At 33.4% G+C, this 22,719-nt stretch overlaps 1 protein-coding gene across 2 annotated transcripts; it reads right to left on the bottom strand.

Annotated features, from left to right (window-relative positions):
* On the bottom strand, positions 1-20,926 carry LOC128166254 (DNA ligase 1-like). Of its 2 annotated transcripts, XM_052831301.1 has the most exons (13): positions 20,745-20,926; positions 11,633-11,727; positions 10,983-11,108; positions 10,740-10,810; positions 10,391-10,492; positions 10,223-10,295; positions 9,634-9,730; positions 8,938-9,103; positions 5,379-5,533; positions 4,900-4,917; positions 3,380-3,507; positions 3,062-3,178; positions 1-2,914 (listed from the first exon to the last, which is right to left on the bottom strand). In XM_052831301.1, exons 1-13 carry the CDS (start codon positions 20,794-20,796, stop codon positions 2,321-2,323), a joined length of 1,794 nt encoding a protein of 597 aa, XP_052687261.1. In that variant the 5' UTR covers positions 20,797-20,926; the 3' UTR covers positions 1-2,320. The 2 variants fall into 2 exon arrangements, with proteins under 2 accessions (XP_052687261.1, XP_052687270.1); XM_052831310.1 differs by lacking the exon at positions 4,900-4,917 and having other exon boundaries at positions 20,745-20,925.
* Between the last annotated feature and the right edge of the window lie 1,793 nt (positions 20,927-22,719).

The following is a 22,719-nucleotide window of genomic DNA, read 5'->3' on the forward strand; positions in this document are numbered from 1 at the left end:
CGAGATCTCCCTTCATTCCCTATCAAATCTCTGATTTCTGGTCTATAACTAACAAACAAATACTCTTAACACCACACCTAGTACACATACTAAATAATCTGACTGATCAAATAAATAAACATCTTAATTATGACCAACATAAGTATACGGTGATTTTTTTTTTACAGAAACAATAATTGAATATTTTATGCCAGCACTTTTTCATGTTAGCAGTTATACATGGGCATACATACATTCTCTCAAACTTTTTCTAGACTTCAGAAACATAACACAATTCAGGTTTAAATTTGCTTCTGTAATAAATATACATTGTAATTTTTTTTCCAAACATTCTCACACAGTTTTCACTAATCAAATTTTATCAATCAAATCAATGTACATTATTAAGTTTTAAATATCATATCCAAAATCTCTTTCACTGACTTGAATATGTGTTAAATCATATATAAGAATATTCAATTGTTTCGGGAAAAGAATTTGTACTTTGTACAAGTTGTATTATTCTCCAGCTAGACAACAGGGGATAAAATGAAACGCTTTCTGATTGAAAATTAATTACATGTATTAAAAATGCGAGTTATTTACACTTGCATATATATCATCCTTAATATCATTTCCAAGAGAATCATATTCAGATTGTCAAATTAATACCAACAAATGTTAAAATTGCAAATAATGACTATACAAATTATTCCTTTTTTTCTGATTGTTGTTTTGAAAAGCTGTATCTATCAAGTTCAAGGGTTATAAGTAGCAATTACCAGCTTTCAATGAGTAAATACAATATTTCAGGTATCAGCTTAGGGTATGTATTTAGCTATCACATGTACTGTATATTTTAAAATATGTATTGTGGAGATGTCAAATTTCATCATTTCATTTAAAATACCTGTACCAGGAAAGATGGAGAAGTGTCACCTGAAACTTAATTTCCATGTTCCAAAATAAGTAAAAATTAATGTAGAAGTGGACATTAAAAATGCAAGAGGGTTAAAAAACATACAATCATAAAAAGTTAAATATACTCCAAAGACAAACTCTGAGTGATTAAATTGTTACAAGTAATAACAAAAATACATGATGATAATAAATAAGTATACATGTATCTACACAATGCGTCAAGATATATGAAATAAATAATAAGGTAGGGTATTTTGAAAAGCAGCTTTCAATAAATAAGAATAATAAGAATGTTTTCAAAAATAAAATACCGGTAAAATTACATCATTAAGTAACATACAACAAAACAATAATAGTTGTTTTTGATATTTTTTAAAAATAAAGTGCAACACCAAAAACAGTTATAAATGGAAACAAAACAGGGAGATAACTCTAATAAAACCAACACTTTGGAAAACAAGGCGCTAAATTTAGGTTTCTTTTGGAACAAAGTGAATATCTCTCTACAATAGATATCTCTACAATAAGATGTAGACTTGATTATCATAATAACAAGGACATATTACATCGCTCAGTGCAATCGTTCACCGTGGGAGTTACAATGTATGTGCTACATTCTCAAAAATCATTATAATGTACAAAAAACCGTGACTGGTGCTAGTGAACATCTATCGGTCATTCATAGCAAATCTATACATGAATAAGTAGTTTGATGAAAGTATTAATGTACTGATATCACATATCCTTATGTATCTTTCAGATAAATTTTAATGCCACGACTGCTTTGTTTTACAACTGATAAATATGCCTCACAGTCCAATTTCATTTTTATTTTATTTTTTAAAAATTAATTGTTTAAAAGAACTTTAATGACAATAGAACTAAAATTTGATCCATCACTTATTTACATGGAATATGGTCATTTTTTGTTTTTTAACATTTTTTCACAAACAAAATATTACATGAACATATCCTGCACTTTTCTACTTGCTATACACCGTGCCTTTATATGTACGTTATAGGAAAGTGCATATCATACATGTAACGGTACTGATTACGAAACTTTAGTAGAAATTTTCAGTGATAATATTGGTAGCAATCTCAAAATTAGTTTTCAACTTTTGTGATGACATTCTAAATACTAGGTAAATAAAGATATAAATAATGAGCATTAAATGCTATACCTGATCAGTCAATTTCATTAGTCATGGATTTTCGTTAGTATTATGATATGTGTTGTCTTGGTAATAGTGGAATTGGTCAAAAAAAAAATGATGTCAAACATTAAACATTGGGTAGTCTACAACTGTAAATAATAAATTAATCAGCTGACAAGTGTTATCAATATCAGAAAACCAGCTGACAATAAACACAATGTCAGCTGACAATGACAGCCAGCTGTCAATCAGGGAGACTAACATCAAGATGCTGAGATAGCTCCCTCTGCCCCAAGAACCACACCTCCACAAGAAAGGTCCTCGAGAAATTCATGATTGGTCGCCCCCAGGCTCAACGGTGGCACTAGACTACTGTCACATATACAGTCCACTTTCTGTTTAGCCTGAGTGTCAGTTGGCGTGGTTGGCTGAAAACATTCGTCGTTTAATGAGTCAATGCTCCTTTGTCCAATCACTGTAGAGGAATCAGCAGCATGGGGGATAATGGCGGCCGCCATGTTCCCAGAGTCTCCAAAATCAAGTGAAACCACCCTCACCGAATGCCCGGAGTGGTCGGAATCCGACGACCTCACTGTGGAATCTGAACTGCTACGCTCAGTCAAATATTCTGATTTTTCACTTAAAGTCTCTGACATCCGAACCAACTCTTCAAGGCACTGGTCCGCTCCACCAGCATTCTCCATGCTCTCGGTGTGGCTGGCTTGGCGAGACATCTCACACATGGCACTTTCCGTCGCCGAGATGCCATCACTGGTAGAAACACCTCCATCGCTGTTCTCCTCTAGAGAAGGTGTGGCTACCCTTAATTTTATTTGGGCACCCTCTTCATAATATTTCTACAAAAATCAGAAATGTAATACTTACATCAACTGTATACAAATGTTTAAACATAATAACAAGTGTTTAAAGTCTTACAATGTCAAAACCCAGTTTGTAATTCAATTAAAGAAGAGACAAATACAAAACCAGATCTTTGTTTATACCTTTCTGGCATTTAGTTGCTCCAAAGATGCCGGAATTTCAGATACATTTGATGGCGCATTAAGGTTCAATGAGGCAAACTGGGAAAAAATCTGTGGGGTGTGGGTCAGGGATTTCAGCTGTAAAATATGAAATCAATGTTTCCCTATAAATTAAAATTTAACAGATATACAAAAATGATCCTTTATTAATTTTTGTTTTAAATTGTAGTAGCAATCCATTGAAAATGTTTCAAGATAATCTCCCTTTACATGTTTAAGTGAGGTTCCTTCTGCTGGAATGCTTATATTATCTTAGTATTTGAGATGCTAACAACCCACCACTGAATTCCTCTTGCTTTTCTTGCTTGGTCTCTTCCCTCTCTTGAGGCGACGATCAGGAAATTCCTCCTCCTCATCCTTCTTCAACAGGACATACTTTCCATCTTCTAATTCATTGGATATTGCAGCTGGAAAGAAAATGTTCACAATGTATTGCACCAGTCAGTGTAAAAATTCTGTTAATTCGTTCATCGTCATGCTATAACAAGCTAAAGACTAGGAATTCTCCACTGTATTCTCATCTCTGAATTGACACTTGCAAAACATTTTACACTCATTTAATTTAATGATTAGTAAGGTATATCATAAATTTATTTTGTGTATTATGAAGTGACTGTTACGATGAATATGGTAACTGCAACGTCTGATATACAAAATTATACATTTCAGAAGTGATTATCTAGATCATTTACCGGTAAAAGTCACATTTACTATCTTGAATATCACTAACTGTCCATTTATCATTAATTTGTTCTAAAAGATAAGGCAATAAAAGTCATTGAGAGTGATACCTTTGAAAGAATCTGAAATATAAACCTAACCCAGGTATACATTTATCACAATTATTTAGAATCTTTTCACCATTCAGAGATTTTTTTTAGTAATACATGTACAAAATAGACCCTTGATGAATTAGTATCCATGACTGGGTGCATGCTTAGCTTTCTTTCATCTCTATATGTATGATAAATTACTCCCAGGAATGATCTGTCACCAACATTTATAGCGTAATTAATTTACACATAACATTTTGTATCATTATTGAAGTCCTTCAAAGTAAAAACTAACAAATTTCGAAAAAGTATCAGTAGAATTTGACCATGCAATCTAATATTTCTGCCTTCTAGTACATTTATCTAAAAAAATAAATGTTTTGCTCTCACTTGTTACTGTAATGCATACAAAAATGGAAAATAAGTACTATTCGAGCCTTGATGTTTAAATAAATAAGTATCTGACACTGTTTTTATAAAATATGATCATAAAGGTGTAAAATTTTGAACCAAAAAAAAAATGGGGATGCAAGAACAAGCAATCAAATGCAAAATAAGTAAAACATTGCTCACAGGAAGTGTCAAAAGCCTTGGTTACTCACAGTTACTGGAATTTCAAGAATTTTGAAATATGGATGGCTTTTCAAAAATATCTGCAGGTAATGAGTTTTACGCACACATTAGATATATACAATTGATTAAATTAGCATTATTGATTCTATTATTTACCACCCTTTAAAGCCATGTAGAATATTATTTACAAGCTACAGCTTGCACGACTAAGAAATATCGGTACTTGAAACACACAGACAAATTTGATCTGAAGTTCTCCTTTGAGCAGTGGATGGGTAGAGCTGTGAGGTTATCATATATATACAGGACAAAACAAAAAACATGTACCACTGGAGGACAAATGATATTACTGGATGAAAATGCAACGAAAATCTCATATATACAAGTAAACATAATGTGGTATGCAGCTATACACTTTCTATATTAATTTGTTACTTCAATAAAACCAATTACCTGAAGAATCCCCATTTCCTTAAGAAAAAAAGAATCAACTCCAATGATTTTCATGAAACTCATGACCAATATCATTAATTTTACACAACACTCAATTGGGATGTCATAATTCGTGATCCATTAAAAATAAGAGTAAAATTATTCCACACAACACAAAGATTAATTGTGCAATAAAAACATAAAAATTTGAACAACATTTTTTTCCAAACTGCCCAAACTTTTTTAATGCAATTTCAACTTTGTAACCGAATTGGTATTTCAAAGTTCCTGATCTATTAAAGATTGAAAATTCCAAATATGACTGACACTGTACCATACAACATAAATGTTAATTTGTGCATTAAAAACATAGAAATGTGTACAACATTTTTTTTCAAATTGCCCAAACCCTTGTAATACATTTGGAAATTTGTAACTACTTTATTATGAAACCATTAACGCTCTTACAAAATCAAAATACCTAAAAGTATTTTATTTACCTTTGATGAGGGACCAGCCAGAGGCTCGTGGAAGGGACTCTGTTTCCTCTGCTGTCTCGTCAGAAGCCATGTTGAACTTCTTCAGATAGTTGATCAGAGTGTTGCACAAGTTGACCTCATCCTCAAAGGGCATTCTAGCTGTTCCGTATACCTCCCTACAATATTACGAAGATGAATTGAAACATGTACAGCAATCATTCACAAAATCTGACTATAGCCCGCCCATGCTATTCACTTCTCGTAGGGGACCCTATAACATAAGTGAATAGCAGGGGCAGGCTATGGTCAGAATGTCATTTACATACCGGTAAATCATACCCTGAGGAACTTAAACTTTAGTAAGATTTGACCCACAAAATCAAGCAGGTTAACAGGGCCAATATAAAAAATTAAAAGATAGGGGCAATTCACAGGTGCTTTTCATTTGCACCACTAAAGTGGCTTAAAATTCAAATTTAAAATAAAATTTCACACAGATTACATCACAACAGGAGTCAAATTGTTTGATGGGCTTTAAAGACAAGAGGCCCATGGGCCACATCGCTCACCTGAGGAACAATAGGTATGATAAAATCAGCTTAATGGAGTCATAATACAAACTATCTGGACAATGTACAATAATACATGTAGATCCTGTATAAATAAAATCCATTTTCCCCTGGATATTCTTATGTTTATAATCATTAGTCCCTTTTCTAACAAGATGATTTTATAGTCTTATCATATGTTGAGTATTGCAGTTCTCAAAATGATCCTTAACAATAGTTTATATATTAGATATAAACGTACATCAAACTATGAACCTTCTCGGGAGGCCAAAGAATTGTCCTGGGGCCAAAGTCTTAACAATTATAAAGAAACATCTGGCTGATTAGTTTCTGAGAAGATTTTTAAAGATTTACCCTATATATTCCTTTGTTAAATTTTGACCCCCCCCCCCATTGTGGCCCCACCCTACCCCTGGGGATCATGATTTTCACAACCATGAATCTACACTACCTGAGGATGCTTTCACACACGTTTCAGCTTTCCTGGCTGATTAGTTTCTGAGAAGAAGATTTTTAAAGATTTACTCTGTTTATTCCTATCTAAAACATCGACCTCCCATTGTGGCCCAAACCTACCCCCCGGGGTTATGATTTTCACAAATTTGAATCTACACTACCTGAGGATGCTTCCACACAAGTTTCAGCTTTCCTGGCTAATTAGTTTCTGAGAAGAAGATTTTTAAAGATTTACTCTATTTAATCATATGTTAAACTTCGACCCCCCATTGTGGCCCCATTCTACCCCCAGGGGTTATTATTTTCACAACTTTGAATCAACACTACCTGAGGATGCTTCCAAAGAAGTTACAGCATTGCCGGCTGATTAGTTTTTGAGAAGAAGATTTTTAAAGATTTACTCTATATATTCCTATGTTTAACTTCGATCCCCCATTGTGGCCCCACCCTTCCCCCGGGGGTCATGATTTTCACAACTATGAATTTACACTACCTGAGGATGCATCCACAAAAGTGTCAGCTTTCCTGGCTGATTAGTTTCTAAGAAGAAGATTTTTAAAGATTTACTCTATATATTCCTATTTTAAACTTCGATCCCCCATTGTGGCCCCACCCTACCCCCGGGGGCCATGATTTTCACAACTATGAATCTACACTACCTGAGGATGCTTTCACACAAGTTTCAGCTTTCCTGGCTGATTAGTTTCTGAGAAGAAGATTTTTAAAGATTTACTCTATATATTCCTTTGTAAAACTTCGATCCCCCATTGTGGCCTCACCGTACCCCGGGGGTCATGATTTTCACAACTTTGAATCTACACTACCTGAGGATCCTTCCACACAAGTGTCAGCTTTCCTGGCCGATTAGTTTCTGAGAAGAAGATTTTTAAAGATTTATTCTATATTATATTCCTATGTAAAACTTCGATCCTTCATTGTGGCCCAACCCTACCTCCGGGGATCATGATTTTCACAAATTTGTATCTACATTACCTGATGATGCTTTCACAAAAGTTTCAGCTTTCCTGGCTGATTAGTTTCTGAGGAGAAGATTTTTAAAGATTTACTCTATATATTCATTTGTTAAACTTCGACCCCCCATTGTGGCCCCACCCTCAGGTGAGCTAGAAAGGTTAAGTTTACAATACAATAAGTTGTTAAAGTTGGTTTCTGGAAGAACAGACTTTGAAAATTTTCTTAATAAATATTGACAAATATTTTACTTTTTTAAGCTTTAGTTTTTAAGATCTGTGTACAAACATAGAATTGTGAGCAAATCGCTGTATCTTGCTTATAATTCGAAGCTTAACACTCAAATATGGTTAGTAAATAGAAATTGTAAACAATTAAACACAAGAAACATGCACTACATGTATAACAAATAAAGAACACAATTTATTTTTTCGAAATGAATCATATATATATACATGTATATACCTACATATTTCCGTCAGCGATATCAAACTCTATTTAAACTGAATAAACTCGAAAAAATGCCGAGCATCTCAACAAAACCTATTGCATTAATCTACATGTACCATTACGCAAAAGATAATGCCGAATTACCGATAGAATGAATTGTATTTCAGTACCCGTCCCCTACATCCGATTTTGCTTAATTTGCGCAGGTAAACAGTTAACTGTTTGATTTACCGAAGTCTCTGTTTGATTTGATACGTAAAAATCACGAAATACAGACGATAGTTTCCAGGTTACAAAGCATAATGAGAACGAAACGAAAATCAGAACAAGCTAACACCAACGTCATGTGTGAAAACTGTCAACGCATTGAAATATTTAGCCTCAATTTACTTCACAAAATCGGCACCAATATATTTTGTATGTTTCAAAATTTCCCTTCATACGCGAACTGTTGCACAACAAGCAAATTCATCATAGTCAGATCGACCCTTTTTCGTATAATGTCATGGCTGCTTTAAACAAAGAACCTCGTTTTAGAAGTATGGAATCATTTTACCGGATGCCGAACCCGAAGCTATTAAACTGATTGAAACACGCATTTCCTTTATTATTATTTTCGTAATAACTCAGATTTGAAACAAAATTTCCACTTAATTTTTGCAATTTATATTTTCCTTCCCATAAGGATAATTTATGCTAAACTATGTTGAATTTGCCTCGGTAGTTCTTGAGAAGAAGATTTTTAAAAATGCACCCCCCTTTTTCTACAGTTTCAAGGTTTTCTCCGCTTTGAATACAGATCAAACTTTTATTTCTGCAATTTATATTCGCCCTCCCATAAGGATGATTTGTGCCAAATTTGGTTGAAATTGGATAAGCGGTTTTAGAGAAGAAGTTCAAAATGTAAAAAGTTTACAGACGGACAGACGGACGGACGGACGGACAGACGGACAGACGGACGGACAGACGGACGACGGACAAAATGTGATCAGAATAGCTCACTTGAGCTTTCAGCTCAGGTGAGCTAAAAACAAATTGATTGAAACCAATGAAAATCAAACACACAGTATTTGAATCTAGTACACATGTACCGAGACTACATCACAAACAATATAGAGAATATGTATACATACAGATCTTGCTGGAAGGACTCCATGGTATTCCTGCGCTCCTGTTTCTTGATGAAGCTCTCCTGCCTCTTGACTTTGTTCTCTTCTTGTTTGACATCCTTATATTCCTTCTCAGAGGCTTTAAAGTCTTGCACAATTCTTCTTTTTGTTTCATGAATTTCATCCAGTTCTAATGGAAACATAAGAAACATTCATAAATTAACGCTATATACAGTAAAACACGGTTATAACGAAGTCCCAGGGACGGCCAATTTAACTTCGTTATAAGCGTAATTCGTTATATCCGTCAAGTTTACAACATGAAATAGAGACTTGGGGAATGAAATTCACTTCGCTGTAAGCGTCAATTCATTATAAGCGTGTTCGCTATAACCGTGTTCTACTGTATTAACCATATTTTCAGTAGAAATACTAGCTTTTTTTATAACCTAGATAAACTAATGACTTGAAAACTGGATTCAGATATCTATTTGAAATAAGGTACCTTTGTTTGAAGGCAAGAGTACAGCCATTTAAGTGATAAGCAAAAACACTTCTTTTTAGGGTGAGAGAAATAATTTGGTAATTTTTTGCTTGAATATTGTTTCACCTCAAGCCTAATACAATAATGCTACACTGATTCTATACATCCACTGACATCTATCCTACAGTCAATGGGACTATGAGTGGCGACATGTCACCTGTGTTTGGGATCATTACCTTTCTTAACCTGGTCCAGCTTGATCTTCCTATCATGGTTACTTCTTCTTATGCTGTCTTCTTCAATTCGGATTTTGTTGACAACTTTCTGCAATCTCTGTGATGAATAAATGATTATGCTGGAGCAATTTTCTATTAACAACTATGTCACAACTTTGCCTTCTATCCAAAGAAAGGATATATGTCATCTAAGAGTATATGTGGCAGGAAAGAGTACTGGGCAGATTTTCACAACTTTCATCATTGTCCATGCTTAACTGTACTACATTTTTTTTTAACAATATGGGATTTTGTAAATAAAGTAAATCTGACTTATAAGTTCTTTGAAATAATTAATAAAAGAAACATTGTATCTGATTATGAAAATGAGATGTATTCATTTGTTTTTGTATAATAAATTTCTAATACGACAAGCTAGATTAACTTTGAAACTCAAAACTACTCTCTGATACCAAGTCTTATCGTTCTTAATACTACGATTATATTATCAAAATTTTGCTGTTCCATCCATTTCTGGTTTTATTTTCTAACTGTGTTTGTGTAGGTTGGATAGGGGAGTAGGCTATAGAGAATCTCCATTACGACTTACATCTCTCTCTTCTCGTAATTGTCGTTGTCGTTCTCGCACATCATCCATCTCTTTCTTTTGCGCCACATAATGCCTGAAAAAATCCAGGAAAATCAGGTAATGTAATACTCTAATCTATGACTGAGAGACACAAATATAAAGTTGTTTCTTGATGAGAAATAAACTTACACCAAAACCTTCTTGGAGCGCTGAAGCTTGTCAATTTCTGCCACGATTTTCTTCTCCTCTGACAACTTAAAATTTGTCCTCTTTAACTGATATTCCAGTTTGCTGCAAAGAAGGACAAAAGTATTGATGTGAAGCAAAGAAGAAAAATCAAAAACATCATCTTATGTCTGACATTTATATTAATCATTTCATTATCATTTAACCAATATTCTAAAAAATACAGTACATATACCGTGATATACGTACTTTTCATTAGACTAAAGACTTTGTACTCAAGAACAATAATAATGTCTACCACAACATGTCCCATAACATTTGTTTATATAATTAAAAAAACAAGGACACTTACCCAACAGCATCATCAATTTTCTTCTCATTCTTGTAAACAAGATTTGCTTGCAGTCTGTCCAATGCTGCTCTCTGATCATAATATAAAACAAAACATTTAAATACGACATCAAATAAAGCTTAATATTATTTCATCATAAGTTACTGGTAAGTTTGATCATATGAATAAATGTACATAATCATCATTTCAATCACAAGAACTACAGAGTATTCACAAGTAACTAACACAGAGTGTGACACTGACCCTCTTTGTGACATCAGCACTGATAGCACGGATCTCTGTATCTATCGCCTTCAGTGTGTTAATGATCTCAATTTTCTCTGTCCTTTTGCTGGCAATGTCTCCTTTTTGGCTAGGCTGCAGTTTTTTCTTAATAAAAGTTAAAGTTTGAGGTCATTTACAAAGACATCAATAACATCATGTAATGGTTACCAGAGAGCCAATGATAATAAAACCAAATAGTTGTGGAGAACAAGAACTTTTATATATACATGTATTAAAAAATTATATCTAAATACTGTAAACAGGGAAATATTCACCCCCGTTTTATTTTCGCCCCTTTCGCCCTTGTTGTCAAAGAGCATGCTACTTTAGGACTGGGCGAATTCTATATTGCAAATAATATCTGTGTTAACACAACTACCTCTGGGCAAATTCAAGACGGGGCAAAACCGTTTGCAATTGATGAAGGGCGAAAATAACCCTGTATACAGTATTGAAATTAAATGGCTTTGAAATACTGACCCCATCTCAATTTTAAAAAAAACACCACAACTCTAAGTACTCATCTTTTAAAAATGCTTTGAATTAAACAGAGATATTTTTAATTATTCTAATCATAGTGTATTTCATTTTTTTTTTTAAACCAAACAGCCATGACACCTATGACAAACCTGCTCAATCTCTAGGTCTCGAATTCTGTTGCTGATCTGTTCCAAGTCCTCCTCAAAGCGTTTCTTATTGGGTGGCTTTACCTTCTTAGTGGCAGCTAAAAGAAAAAAAGATTGTGTATCAATTGACCACTACATCCAGTAATGAACAACTCTCCCACTGACTTAAACACTGTCGTGTATCCACGCCGGTAGTGACATGTTTGGATAACGTGAAAATGGCGTATCCATTGCAAAAACAATGAGTGTTGTGTCCTTTTTTCTATCGACAACGAGGTAAATATTAATTAAAATATCGTAATAGTCGTTTATATTTTTCTGAAGGTTTTGCAGTTGAAAAAAGTGTGCGTTATTTTTGTTCATCGTTAATAAAAACGACTTATTTGTAGAAAAATCGATCGTTAACGTGTCATTTTAACGCTAAAACCAAGAACTATTTCTAGATTACGTAGATAATATAACACATACTAAAAATCTGAAGCAGCCAAAATTTATTTAAAACATTAAAGTAACCAAATAAAATCAAACCGATGTTTTTTTAATACATTAATATGTATAAAAATAGCAATAACTTCATGCACCTGCTAAAGAAGTAGTACGGTTTGGATAAATAAATTATTCCGGTTTGGATGATAAAATATAAATTGTGCAAATGGTACGGTTTGTACGGCGGCGTGGAAGGGCCAGATGAAAAAATAAAAAAATCTTATTTGTTCGGACAAATCAGTTATTTGTTCGGACGAATTACGATTTGTTCGGACGAATAAGTTATTTGTTCGGACGAATTACGATTTGTTCGGACGAATTAGGATTTGTTCGGACGAATAAGTTATTTGTTCGGACGAATTAGGATTTGTTCGGACGAATTACATTTTTGTTCGGACAAATAATTTATTTGTTCGGACAAATAAGTTATTTGTTCGGACAAATAATTTATTTGTTCGGACAAATAAGTATTTGTTCGGACGAATAAGTTATTTGTTCGGACGAATTAGGATTTGTTCGGACCAATTAGGATTTGTTCGGACGAATTACACATTTGTTCGGACAAATAATTTATTTGTTCGGACAAATAAGTTATTTGTTCGGACGAATTAGGATTTGTTCGGACGAATTACGATTTGTTCGGACAAATAACTTATTTGTTCGGACAAATAACTTATTTGTTCGGACGAATTACGATTTGTTCGGACAAATTAGATATTTGTTCGGACGAATTAGGATTTGTTCGGACGAATTAGGATGTCATAATCATGGATACATAAATGTGAAAAGTCTAATCAGTTTACATGATCATGCGCGGATCCAGAAAAATTTACCGGGGTAGTGGTGGTGGTGGTAGTGGTGGTATGGGGGGGGGTCTGATAGATAGTTTTGTTTGTGGGATGGGGGTGCAAGGCCCCCCGACCACCCCGGCTCTAGATCCGCGTATATATGTATGCCAACTCTACGCAGCGCATGTTTTTTCTTTGCTAACTATAAGTTTTATTTCGCGCAATGCCAGAAGAAATGATTTCAATAGTCATAATTATATGATTCCGCAGGTGGATTTCGATTGTCGATGTTTATATTGAAAATGTAGTCATTCTCCTGTTTACTTGGGACACTGGACATACGAAATTATCTTTCGCCTTAACTTTATACATATACATGTATACGATCAAAGTTAACTGATATACTTCGTGGAATTGTAATAATCGCACAATTACTTAAGTGACTTATAAAACAAACTAGTTTTTACTTATACTTTATAATATAAAGACTACATGTATATTTAGACTACATGTATCTGCTCTGGTAATGATGTAGATGAAAGGGGGGGGGGGTCAAGCCACCCCTTTCCTTCAAATGATAAATTGTTGATAATATAGACATAGGTGTTACATGTATACTATCTGACATGTATGCAATATCTGACATATTGTGCTGTCAAGCTCAATTTTCAAACTCTATCTATCTAAAGGATTGGAGTTATATTATCTTGGTGCCATGGGTTTTCGATAGTCTAAAACTAATGTTGACCTTAATGGTTGTCTCATTAGTCAACTTTGAATCTATTTCATTTTTAAAATCAGACATAGCATCAAAAATCGTCGATAAAAATCAAAGTTAGTCGTCATCATATGCAGTTTTTATCTATAAATAACCTGGATGCCGCATTCGACCGATGAAAATAGGCATCAGATGTTTACGATAGTATGATTCATAAACAAAATTTTTCAATATTAGTGAAGAAAAATGAGATACAACCTTTTGAAAATATTGAATAAAATTGTCAATTGTTTTGTAAGCTTTTATTTCACCTTAAATCGTCCAATTATTTTAATTTTCCCCGTAACTTGATTCAATCGGTTATGATTATTCAATCAGTTATGATTATTGATAATGTTTTTATTTGCGCTCCTAAGATTCCAAACATAGGAAAACTTTACAAAGCCATATGATAATTTTAACATGCAAATACGTCATCAGAGGTCTATTTGACGGCCAATAAGTATTTTTATCATTAAATTCTATTTTTATTACTTTTTTGCATTATAGTTAGGATGTTGTGATATTTTGCTGACTTAATATTATAATGTATAAGTAAAAATTAGCTTGTTTTATCAGTCACTTTAAAAAGTAACTGTGCGATTATTACAATTCCACGAAGTATATCAGTTAACTTTGATCGTATACATGTATATGTATAAAGTTAAGGCGAAAGATAATTTCGTATGTCCAGTGTCCCAAGTAAACAGGAGAATGACTATATTTTCAATATAAACATCGACAATCGAAATCCACCTGCGGAATCATATAATTATGACTATTGGAATCATTTCTTCTGGCATTGCGCGAAATAAAACTTATAGTTAGTTAAGAAAAAACCTGCGCTGCCTAGAGTTGGCATACACATACATCTATACGCGGATCTAGATCCGGGGTGGTCGGGGGGGGGGGGGGGGGGCTTGCACCCCCACCCCGCAAACAAAACTATCTATCAGATCCCACCCCCCCCCCCCCACCACCACCACCACCCCGGTAAATTTTTCTGGATCCGCGCATGATCATGTAAACTGATTAGACTTTTCACATTTATGTATCCATGATTATGACATATCTCTCTCTCTCTCTCTCTCTCTCTCTCATACATGTACCACTATTAATAACTTATTCGTCCGAACAAATAAGTTATTTGTCCGAACAAATCGTAATTCGTCCGAACAAATCCTAATTCGTCCGAATAAATAAGTTATATGTCCGAACAAATCGTAATTCGTCCGAACAAATCCTAATTCGTCCGAACAAATAACTTATTTGTCCGAACAAATCGTAATTCGTCCGAACAAATCCTAATTCGTCCGAACAAATATCTAATTCGTCCGAACAAATAACTTATTTGTCCGAACAAATCCTAGTTCGTCCGAACAAATAACTTATTTGTCCGAACAAATAGCTAATTCGTCCGAACAAATCTTAATTCGTCCGAACAAATAATTTATTTGTCCGAACGAATCCTAATTCGTCCGAACAAATCCTAATTCGTCCGAACAAATAACTTATTCGTCCGAACAAATAGCTAATTCGTCCGAACGAATAAGATTAATTTTTTTTCTCATCTGGCCCTTCCACGCCGCCGTAGGTTTGAATAATTTTAAGTTATAGCATTTTTGATATTTTAGACATAAAGAGAGCAGTTTGCATTTTATCGGTGTGCAACTGAAGATACATCTTTTTAAAAAATATTGGGTCATTCAATTACACAGCATGCAAAAGATGTATTTTAAGTCAGGTAAAAAGAACATAATGTACAGACGATGAATTTTTCTTTCCTGTCCGACATTTTTATAAAATTATGTGATGAAACCAAAATACTTCCACATGTTCGAAGGGAACTAAAACTGGATGACTAGGTTCATTTCTTTAGACAAGCATGTTTTTTTCCTCTGATTAAATGGTATACAAATGTATTAAGTACATGTATACAATTGATCAGAAATTGACTATTTAACAAATAAGGAATCATTCTTTGATCGAATATCATGAGTTGATTATATTGGTCGGGGCGTGGTCAAACCCAATAAAGCTTGAAACGAAATTACACCTCACAATATCGAAAGAATGATTTCTTATTACTTATATTAATTTAATTCAAAGCAATTGTACTTTTAAATATTTGAATAAGCAAACGTCATTTGAATTTACTGGACTGAATATGAACAAATTGATACTTAGTGTTATCACATGAAAAAAAACTGAAAACTGTAAATATAGTTATATCAAGTTTTTTTACTAACATTTCAAAAGACTACTTTCTTTAATTTTAAATTATAAAGAAAATATGAGTTGAAACATGAGGAACACAATAAAATGTAAAAAAAAAAAAAAAAAAAAAAAAAAAAAAAAAGATTTTCACCTTTAACCTGAAAAGCAATACATCATATTAACTATGCATATCGCGACATTTGAATTTCATCGCTTTCAAACTCATGAATTAACCAGATTATTTTATGAAAACGATAATAAACTTCATTTTTAATGAGTATAGAAACTTTTTATTTTAAAAAATCCGAAAATTGAAAAACATGCGATATGTCCTTTAACAGACAACTATCAACTACTTTTATGGCAAGCGACTATATGATGTGTTTTTTAGTTATTCTGAAATGATATTTATAATCGTGAAGTAAGTTGAACGGAGAACGTGCTTGGTAATACTACTATGAAAGCGAGCCTCGTTTTCATTCAATACCAAGCCTGTACATCGCTAGACAAAGAAATTTCTACAATTATTATGATTATACAACAGACTTAACATATTTGTAAAGCACTCTGTATGCCATTTTATAAGCCAATTGCAAGTTACTTGGAGCGTGTGTAAAATTAAATTCAAATTACGGTATAGTAAGTTTTGTTGGCTTAAATGCACAAGTCTTTAACGTGTATGTTTATTTTTTTTAAACAATGTGACTTTATATGTCTATCACATGATGATATCCATAATATTGAAAGCATGCTTTTCAATGAGGGCATGTATATCGCACAGTAGCGATGCTATATCCCCTTCGCGAGGGGAAATTAAAGGAACTGTTTACACTCACATATTAATTACATCCAAACCGTATCAGATGCGTATCCAAACCGTTCTGTTTTGAAAAACAAGGTCATCCAAACCTGTTCCGTTGTTCAAAATTAATCGACATAAACTGCTTATTTACATAATTTTAACATAAACTTCGTAGAACTTTAAAGATTTTATACACTTTTAAATAGATCTGACGATCTTTTTCATGTAAAAGTAGACAATGTATGCCTTAAATAACGCGAAAACTTTTCAAGAAGCAAACGGAACCACCATTTTCACTTTATCCAAACTCGTCACTACCGGCGCGGATACACGACAGTGTTAAACCTCAATAACAATTTGCAGCTTAATATAAAAAACTAAAAAACAATTTTCAGGAACATCTCTTTTATTGATTACAAATTATCTGAGTATAAATTACATTACATGCATTTATAGGGTACATGAAAATTTCATAGGCATCCCAGATTCACCATTTTTGTATTTCAAAGATGGTAATATGCTCAGCGCATAACCACAGAAATAATATTAATACACATCAAAATTGTAAACTTAGAATTGTCCTATATTGCTAAAGTGTTTCTATGGCAACATGGATTATGAAATCCTGATTAATATTAAACTTATCATTCTTGAGAAAATTAATAAATGTTAATACATGTAATGATGATGTAATGATGATGAAAATATCACTGTACTGAAAAATTACATAGAAAATGAAAACTCTGGAAAAATCTAGAGCAAGCAAGGATTAAAAAATTTCCCTAATCAACTCATAGCATATGGTTATACAAAACCTTGATAGATTAATTAGTATATTAACCTAGTTTTCTAGCTGCCAAATATACGTGAAATGATTCTGGATGATGAAATAATAATTAAAATACCATAGCCCTGCCTGTCCACTTAGACAAACAAGGAAGGTGATCCCCCATGATCTGTACTTAACATTTTTCCCTTTACTTGTCCACCTACACACAGGGAGCATCAAGTACAAGTCTTTCATAACATCATGGGCCAATGACCTACCAGGTTTTTGTCATTTATTTAATCAAAACAAAAAACTTTGTAATCAATAGTTGAAACTATATGTACGGAATGCAATGAGATTTACTTGTAGAAATTAGCTAGGACAAGAAAAGAAGTTTTTATAATTACTGTATGTTCAAAATTTAGGATACAAGTTTTAGGTGTTTAATAGTGCTTTTTTTTTAATTTCATTATCTCATTCAACTAAATTCTATCTAGTGCACATTGGCGGATCCAGAGGGGGGGTTCCGGGGGTCGGAACCCCCCCTTTCTCTGGGACATATGAAATTTTTTGAAAACGTTTAATGCCTATTTAAAGGCAATTTTTCCCATTTATAATAGAAATTCTGTAATTATCTCAAATAAATGCTTTTAAAATTGCTTATTTAAAGAATTTCGTATTGTTTTGTTTCCATGAATCGGAAATTCTGTTACAAAAATACCGTGTAAGGGGTTAACATTATGAAAATGCACAACTTTTAAAAACTTTTCTAAATATGATCGCATCTGTACTAGTGCCGGATGATGAGGCTCATTACAGAGGTCACATGAAGTTCCCTGGGACGACAATTGCTTTTACCATTGAATTACACACGTACCATCTTTTCAGAAGATAAATTATCCCCATTTTTTGTCATATCCTATCATTTAGACCTTTATTGAAGAAGGCAATCTATAGAAATCAAAATTGATAAATAGTTCAGAATTTAAAAACATCAACGACATAAAAAAAAATACCCAAAATATCCATTTCTATAATAGTTTGTCGCAATTAGTCTGAGTTATTTTTTATCAAATACAGTTGTATACGCACTGAAAACGTTCAAAATGTCCTTGTTTATTGACAAATGATGAATTTTGCACATATTGATTTTCAACAAATGGAACCCCCCCTTTTCCAAATTGCTGGATCCGCCTCTGGTGCACATTGTTCATTCTAAGATACTGTAGGATCAGTAGAAGTCATTGCATGTGGATCTGTTTTGCTGAATTTGTGTGTACCCATGCAGGGCCCTAAATCAAAAATTAACATCCCCACTGGATTATGAAACACTTATTTAATACAATGTAATTAAATTATACAAACAAACAAATCCATAAGATCACATCCCCACAAACCATTCAAAAGTTGACAGTACCAGTATTTACATTTTAAAAAGGAATCTTGTTTATCATTTATAGCTCATTAAATGTTTCATTCATAACAAAGTTTCAAAGTGTCATTCACACCTGCCAACTCCATTGTTTTTATTACTCTACCTAATGGTCATACACATGCTACTGACTAACTAAAACATTTTTATCAAATGATAAACAAATTCCTATCATGCCAATCCTCACAATTTATGGAACAAAATTTTTAAAAACATGTACCATGCACTCTACAATGATTTGGTCAGAATGAATTTTTCTGTCCAAAACACCTGTATTTGTGACCTGACCATGTGATAAGTTTAAAGCTCAACAATTCCTGCCTTGTCACTCTTCAATATTCTGCTGATCTATTACATAATTGTAGTTTGTAGTGTGTATGCGAAAAGTTATTTTTACCAAAAAACAGTGAATGCTAACCAGATTCTATGACTATAGGATTAGGACAGGTATAGTTTGTGGCAACCTGTTCAGTAGCAATGACAAGAGTTGCACAGCATGGGTGCATCATTTGGACCCTAGTTTGGTGGGAATTTATATCTACTGACACAGAATTAGCAGAATAAAAGTTATTTAAAGTGTTGATATCAGACTATAGCTTATACAAGAGGAATGCATATATACATATCATATATGTACCAATTGGCAAACATTGTTCTAGATGTTTTTTAATTAATTCCACTTATAGCTTGAAAAGGGTAGCAAAATAAAATGTTTTGCACAATTTATGATACAAACCATTGAAGCAACAAGATCTCATATATGGCAAAACAGTTCTTTAATTATATAGTAAATGTTTTGAATAGTATCAGTTGAATAAGCTCATTTCACATATCAAAGAGTAGTCATCAATTCAAACAGAGAATACAAGAAGGTTATGGATTTCCTATCTGCCTTTTTGTATCTTGATTACTTCTTGGAATTGACTTTTATAAGGAAGTAACGGTATATGCACAGATGTAAGGCAACCCAAAATCATTCTATTTTGAGGAACATACTGCACTGAATTTTAGACAGTGTGAATCAAGAGTTGCCCACAATTTGCACAAAAGCAAATACTTTTAATTATGAGATCAATATATTTTCAGCCAAAAAAAAGTTTCACATTTAAATTTATTGGGAAATATCAAATCTTTTCAAAAATGGTGTTATAAAATTTCTGGGCTCTTCTTACTCTCTCATTGTGATGAATTGCGAATAAAAGGTAAAAGTTTAAAAATCTTCCACAAATACCCCATTAAAGATCGCACAAAGTTGTCTACAGTTTCTCTTGTATAAAAGCATTTTTGTAGATAAATATTTGCATGGGAGGGGGAATGGCATTTATCAATGATTCTGTATGAAAACAATGATAACTTAGTGCCCTTTGGAATACAATAGATTTATCCTTCCAAAGGTAAAAGTAATCAATATAGTTCTATAGGCAAACTTTGATGTAAATATACCAGGTATACATACTTATGTTTCTTAAAAATCAATAGAAATAGTGCAACCGGGCAATCATTTCAAAACAGTGAGAACACCTGGTCAGTTCAACATTAGACCAGCTCATCAATGAGGATGTCGTAGTTCCTACACATTACGCTTGCATTGACGTTTGCTGACGCAATAAATAAACAGAAGGCTCAATTCAACAATATCCAAGGTCCATAATGCAATTACATAAGAAACTCAATACCATTCACATGCAAACTCAGCTATACTGAGTGAAATTAAATGCAAAGGCCTAAATATATATTTAGCTATGATGCTTTGTGTCAGAAACCTCATGGTCTCCAATGACTCATGTTTTTTGGCATACACCCATTCTCTTTTGAGACTGACTTCCTAAACCCCGATCCAAGTGATTCCTGGGTCGCTACTGACCTTGTGTTTCCTCCTCCGTATCCCCCTGAGGGGCTTCTTCTGGTTCCTCCATTGTTTTCTGCAAAATCAGCACAGGAAGTAGCAGCCAGAGGCGTTAGTTGCAACAATTGTTTACTTGAGAAACATACGTATTACCACCAGCCATGTTATGTGTTACCACGTGATGAAAACGTCATTTCGAGCAAAGTCCTTGTTAAACTGGTTCGCGCTTCTCATTGTAGTTCTTTGAACGGTCTCAAGCAGAGAACCAAACAAAGGAGCGGATTGTTTGGAGGCGGGGGATTTAAAAATTAGGTCTAGGCCTACAGCTATACATGTAGAAATGTTTCCTTCTTATTGAAACGCTTCCTTTTGAAACTATTTATAGTCTTTTTGTGTATTTGTATCACTTGCTTTCTATACAAAGAGACAATAGATTTCTATTAATCTTAATTCTGTAATGAGGCCCTATTGAAAAATACAATGTATTTTTTATTGGGGGAGGGGGGCTAGGGTTTTTTTTTTGCATCATTTTGCTCCTTTTGGTCAATGCGGTCCATGGTCATCTTAATGCTATTTCCCTTCATAATAGTAAAATACGTAATTTCGAGGGGAGAGCACGAGCTTTTTCTGAAATGAAATATTTTTTTAGAAAGTCCGTAAGACTATGCAGGGTATAATATGATAAAAGGGTCCATTTTATATCGCTTGGTACGAACTGAATAATGCGTCCATAATCCAGTTATAGTTTTTATTCACGAATTTTATAAGGTTGCTTTTCATGTAATATGTTTTTGGTGGGTTTTTTTTGACTAAACTCTGCAGTGTTTACTAAATTGTTCATTAAAACAAAGGTTGTTTTTTTAATTTCAATATATAATCTTCATTACATCATGATGTAATTGACGATTCATTCAAACGATGAATGATGCGCCAGTGATGGGTCGAGTATCAGTTTAGTGAACATGCATTTGAAGACCGCCGGAATTTTATGTATACTCGTTTTAAGAACTTCAAATTCATGATTTTTGGGTGTCTTCAAATTATCAAGACTGTTGTTTTTAACAAATAAAAAACGACAATTGTGTTCCAAAGTACAAAGGATGATATTAACCTATCCACTTCTCCAAAGAAAATTATACATTGTAAGTATATACTGCATCAAAGATTTTGAAACAAATCCGGCAATATACTCCCATCCCTTTCTACTCAGTGAGTTTTATGATTTTCATATATGTCAATTTGCATTAAATAGGCATTACTATAGACTACATGAAACCTTTGTTTTAACAAAGGTGTGAAATGTACTTGCATCTGCAACTGATGGGAACGAACACAATAACAACAGGTGACTAGCGGAAGAATTTTAGAAAATTGCCCGTAAATTTTCAATGAATGTTCTTTATTATATTCATTTACTCTTTGAAAGCTGTAAAATATTTGATAAAATTTTGCACACATGTAGTAATGCATTCTTTTGACAAAACGCCGCATTTACCTAACACCCCCATTTCCTATTTGAAATAAAAGCGGTCTAAAAAGGAGATGATCAGCGGTTCTTTTGAATTGGATAGAATATAATTTTAATAGCCTTATTTAGTCAATTAAAGTATTTCATTCATTAAACAATAACTCATTTTATCGAAGTCTATGTAGCTAGGTCAGTCTGGTCACTAGAATATGTGTTGAATCCACTGTGTGCAGTCAGGGACGTATACACTGACTATACTATATACTATATATAGTATATACGACCCTGGTGCAGTTTGGTTTTTTTTTTTTTGTTGTTGTTGTTTTCTTTCATTTTTGTATTTACAAAGGCAAATCATAATAAATTTAAGGTTTTAAATCTATGGAAACGAATTTTAGGAGGGCGAACGGCGTCAATGGCGAACGCGTTTAAGGGCGAAAAAAAAAAAACACGTAACCCCCCCCCCCCCCCCCTTTTCAAAAAAAAAAAAAAAAATTCGGTCGAGATCGATGTTCAGAATATCCT

The sequence above is a fragment of the Crassostrea angulata genome, chromosome 1 (assembly GCF_025612915.1).
Source record: "Crassostrea angulata isolate pt1a10 chromosome 1, ASM2561291v2, whole genome shotgun sequence".
Taxonomy (NCBI): domain Eukaryota; kingdom Metazoa; phylum Mollusca; class Bivalvia; order Ostreida; family Ostreidae; genus Magallana; species Magallana angulata.

Bases quoted from the DNA above. Each gene is read 5' to 3' on its own strand.
- LOC128166254 (XM_052831301.1), bottom strand. From the start codon at position 20,796: ATGGAGGAACCAGAAGAAGCCCCTCAGGGGGATACGGAGGAGGAAACA. The intron at 10,811-10,982 runs GTCAGTGTCACA...TATTATGATCAG, and splicing joins GTGCTGATGTCACAAAGAGG to AGAGCAGCATTGGACAGACT. The intron at 9,104-9,633 runs GTAATGATCCCA...TGTTTCCATTAG, and splicing joins GCTGGACCAGGTTAAGAAAG to AACTGGATGAAATTCATGAA.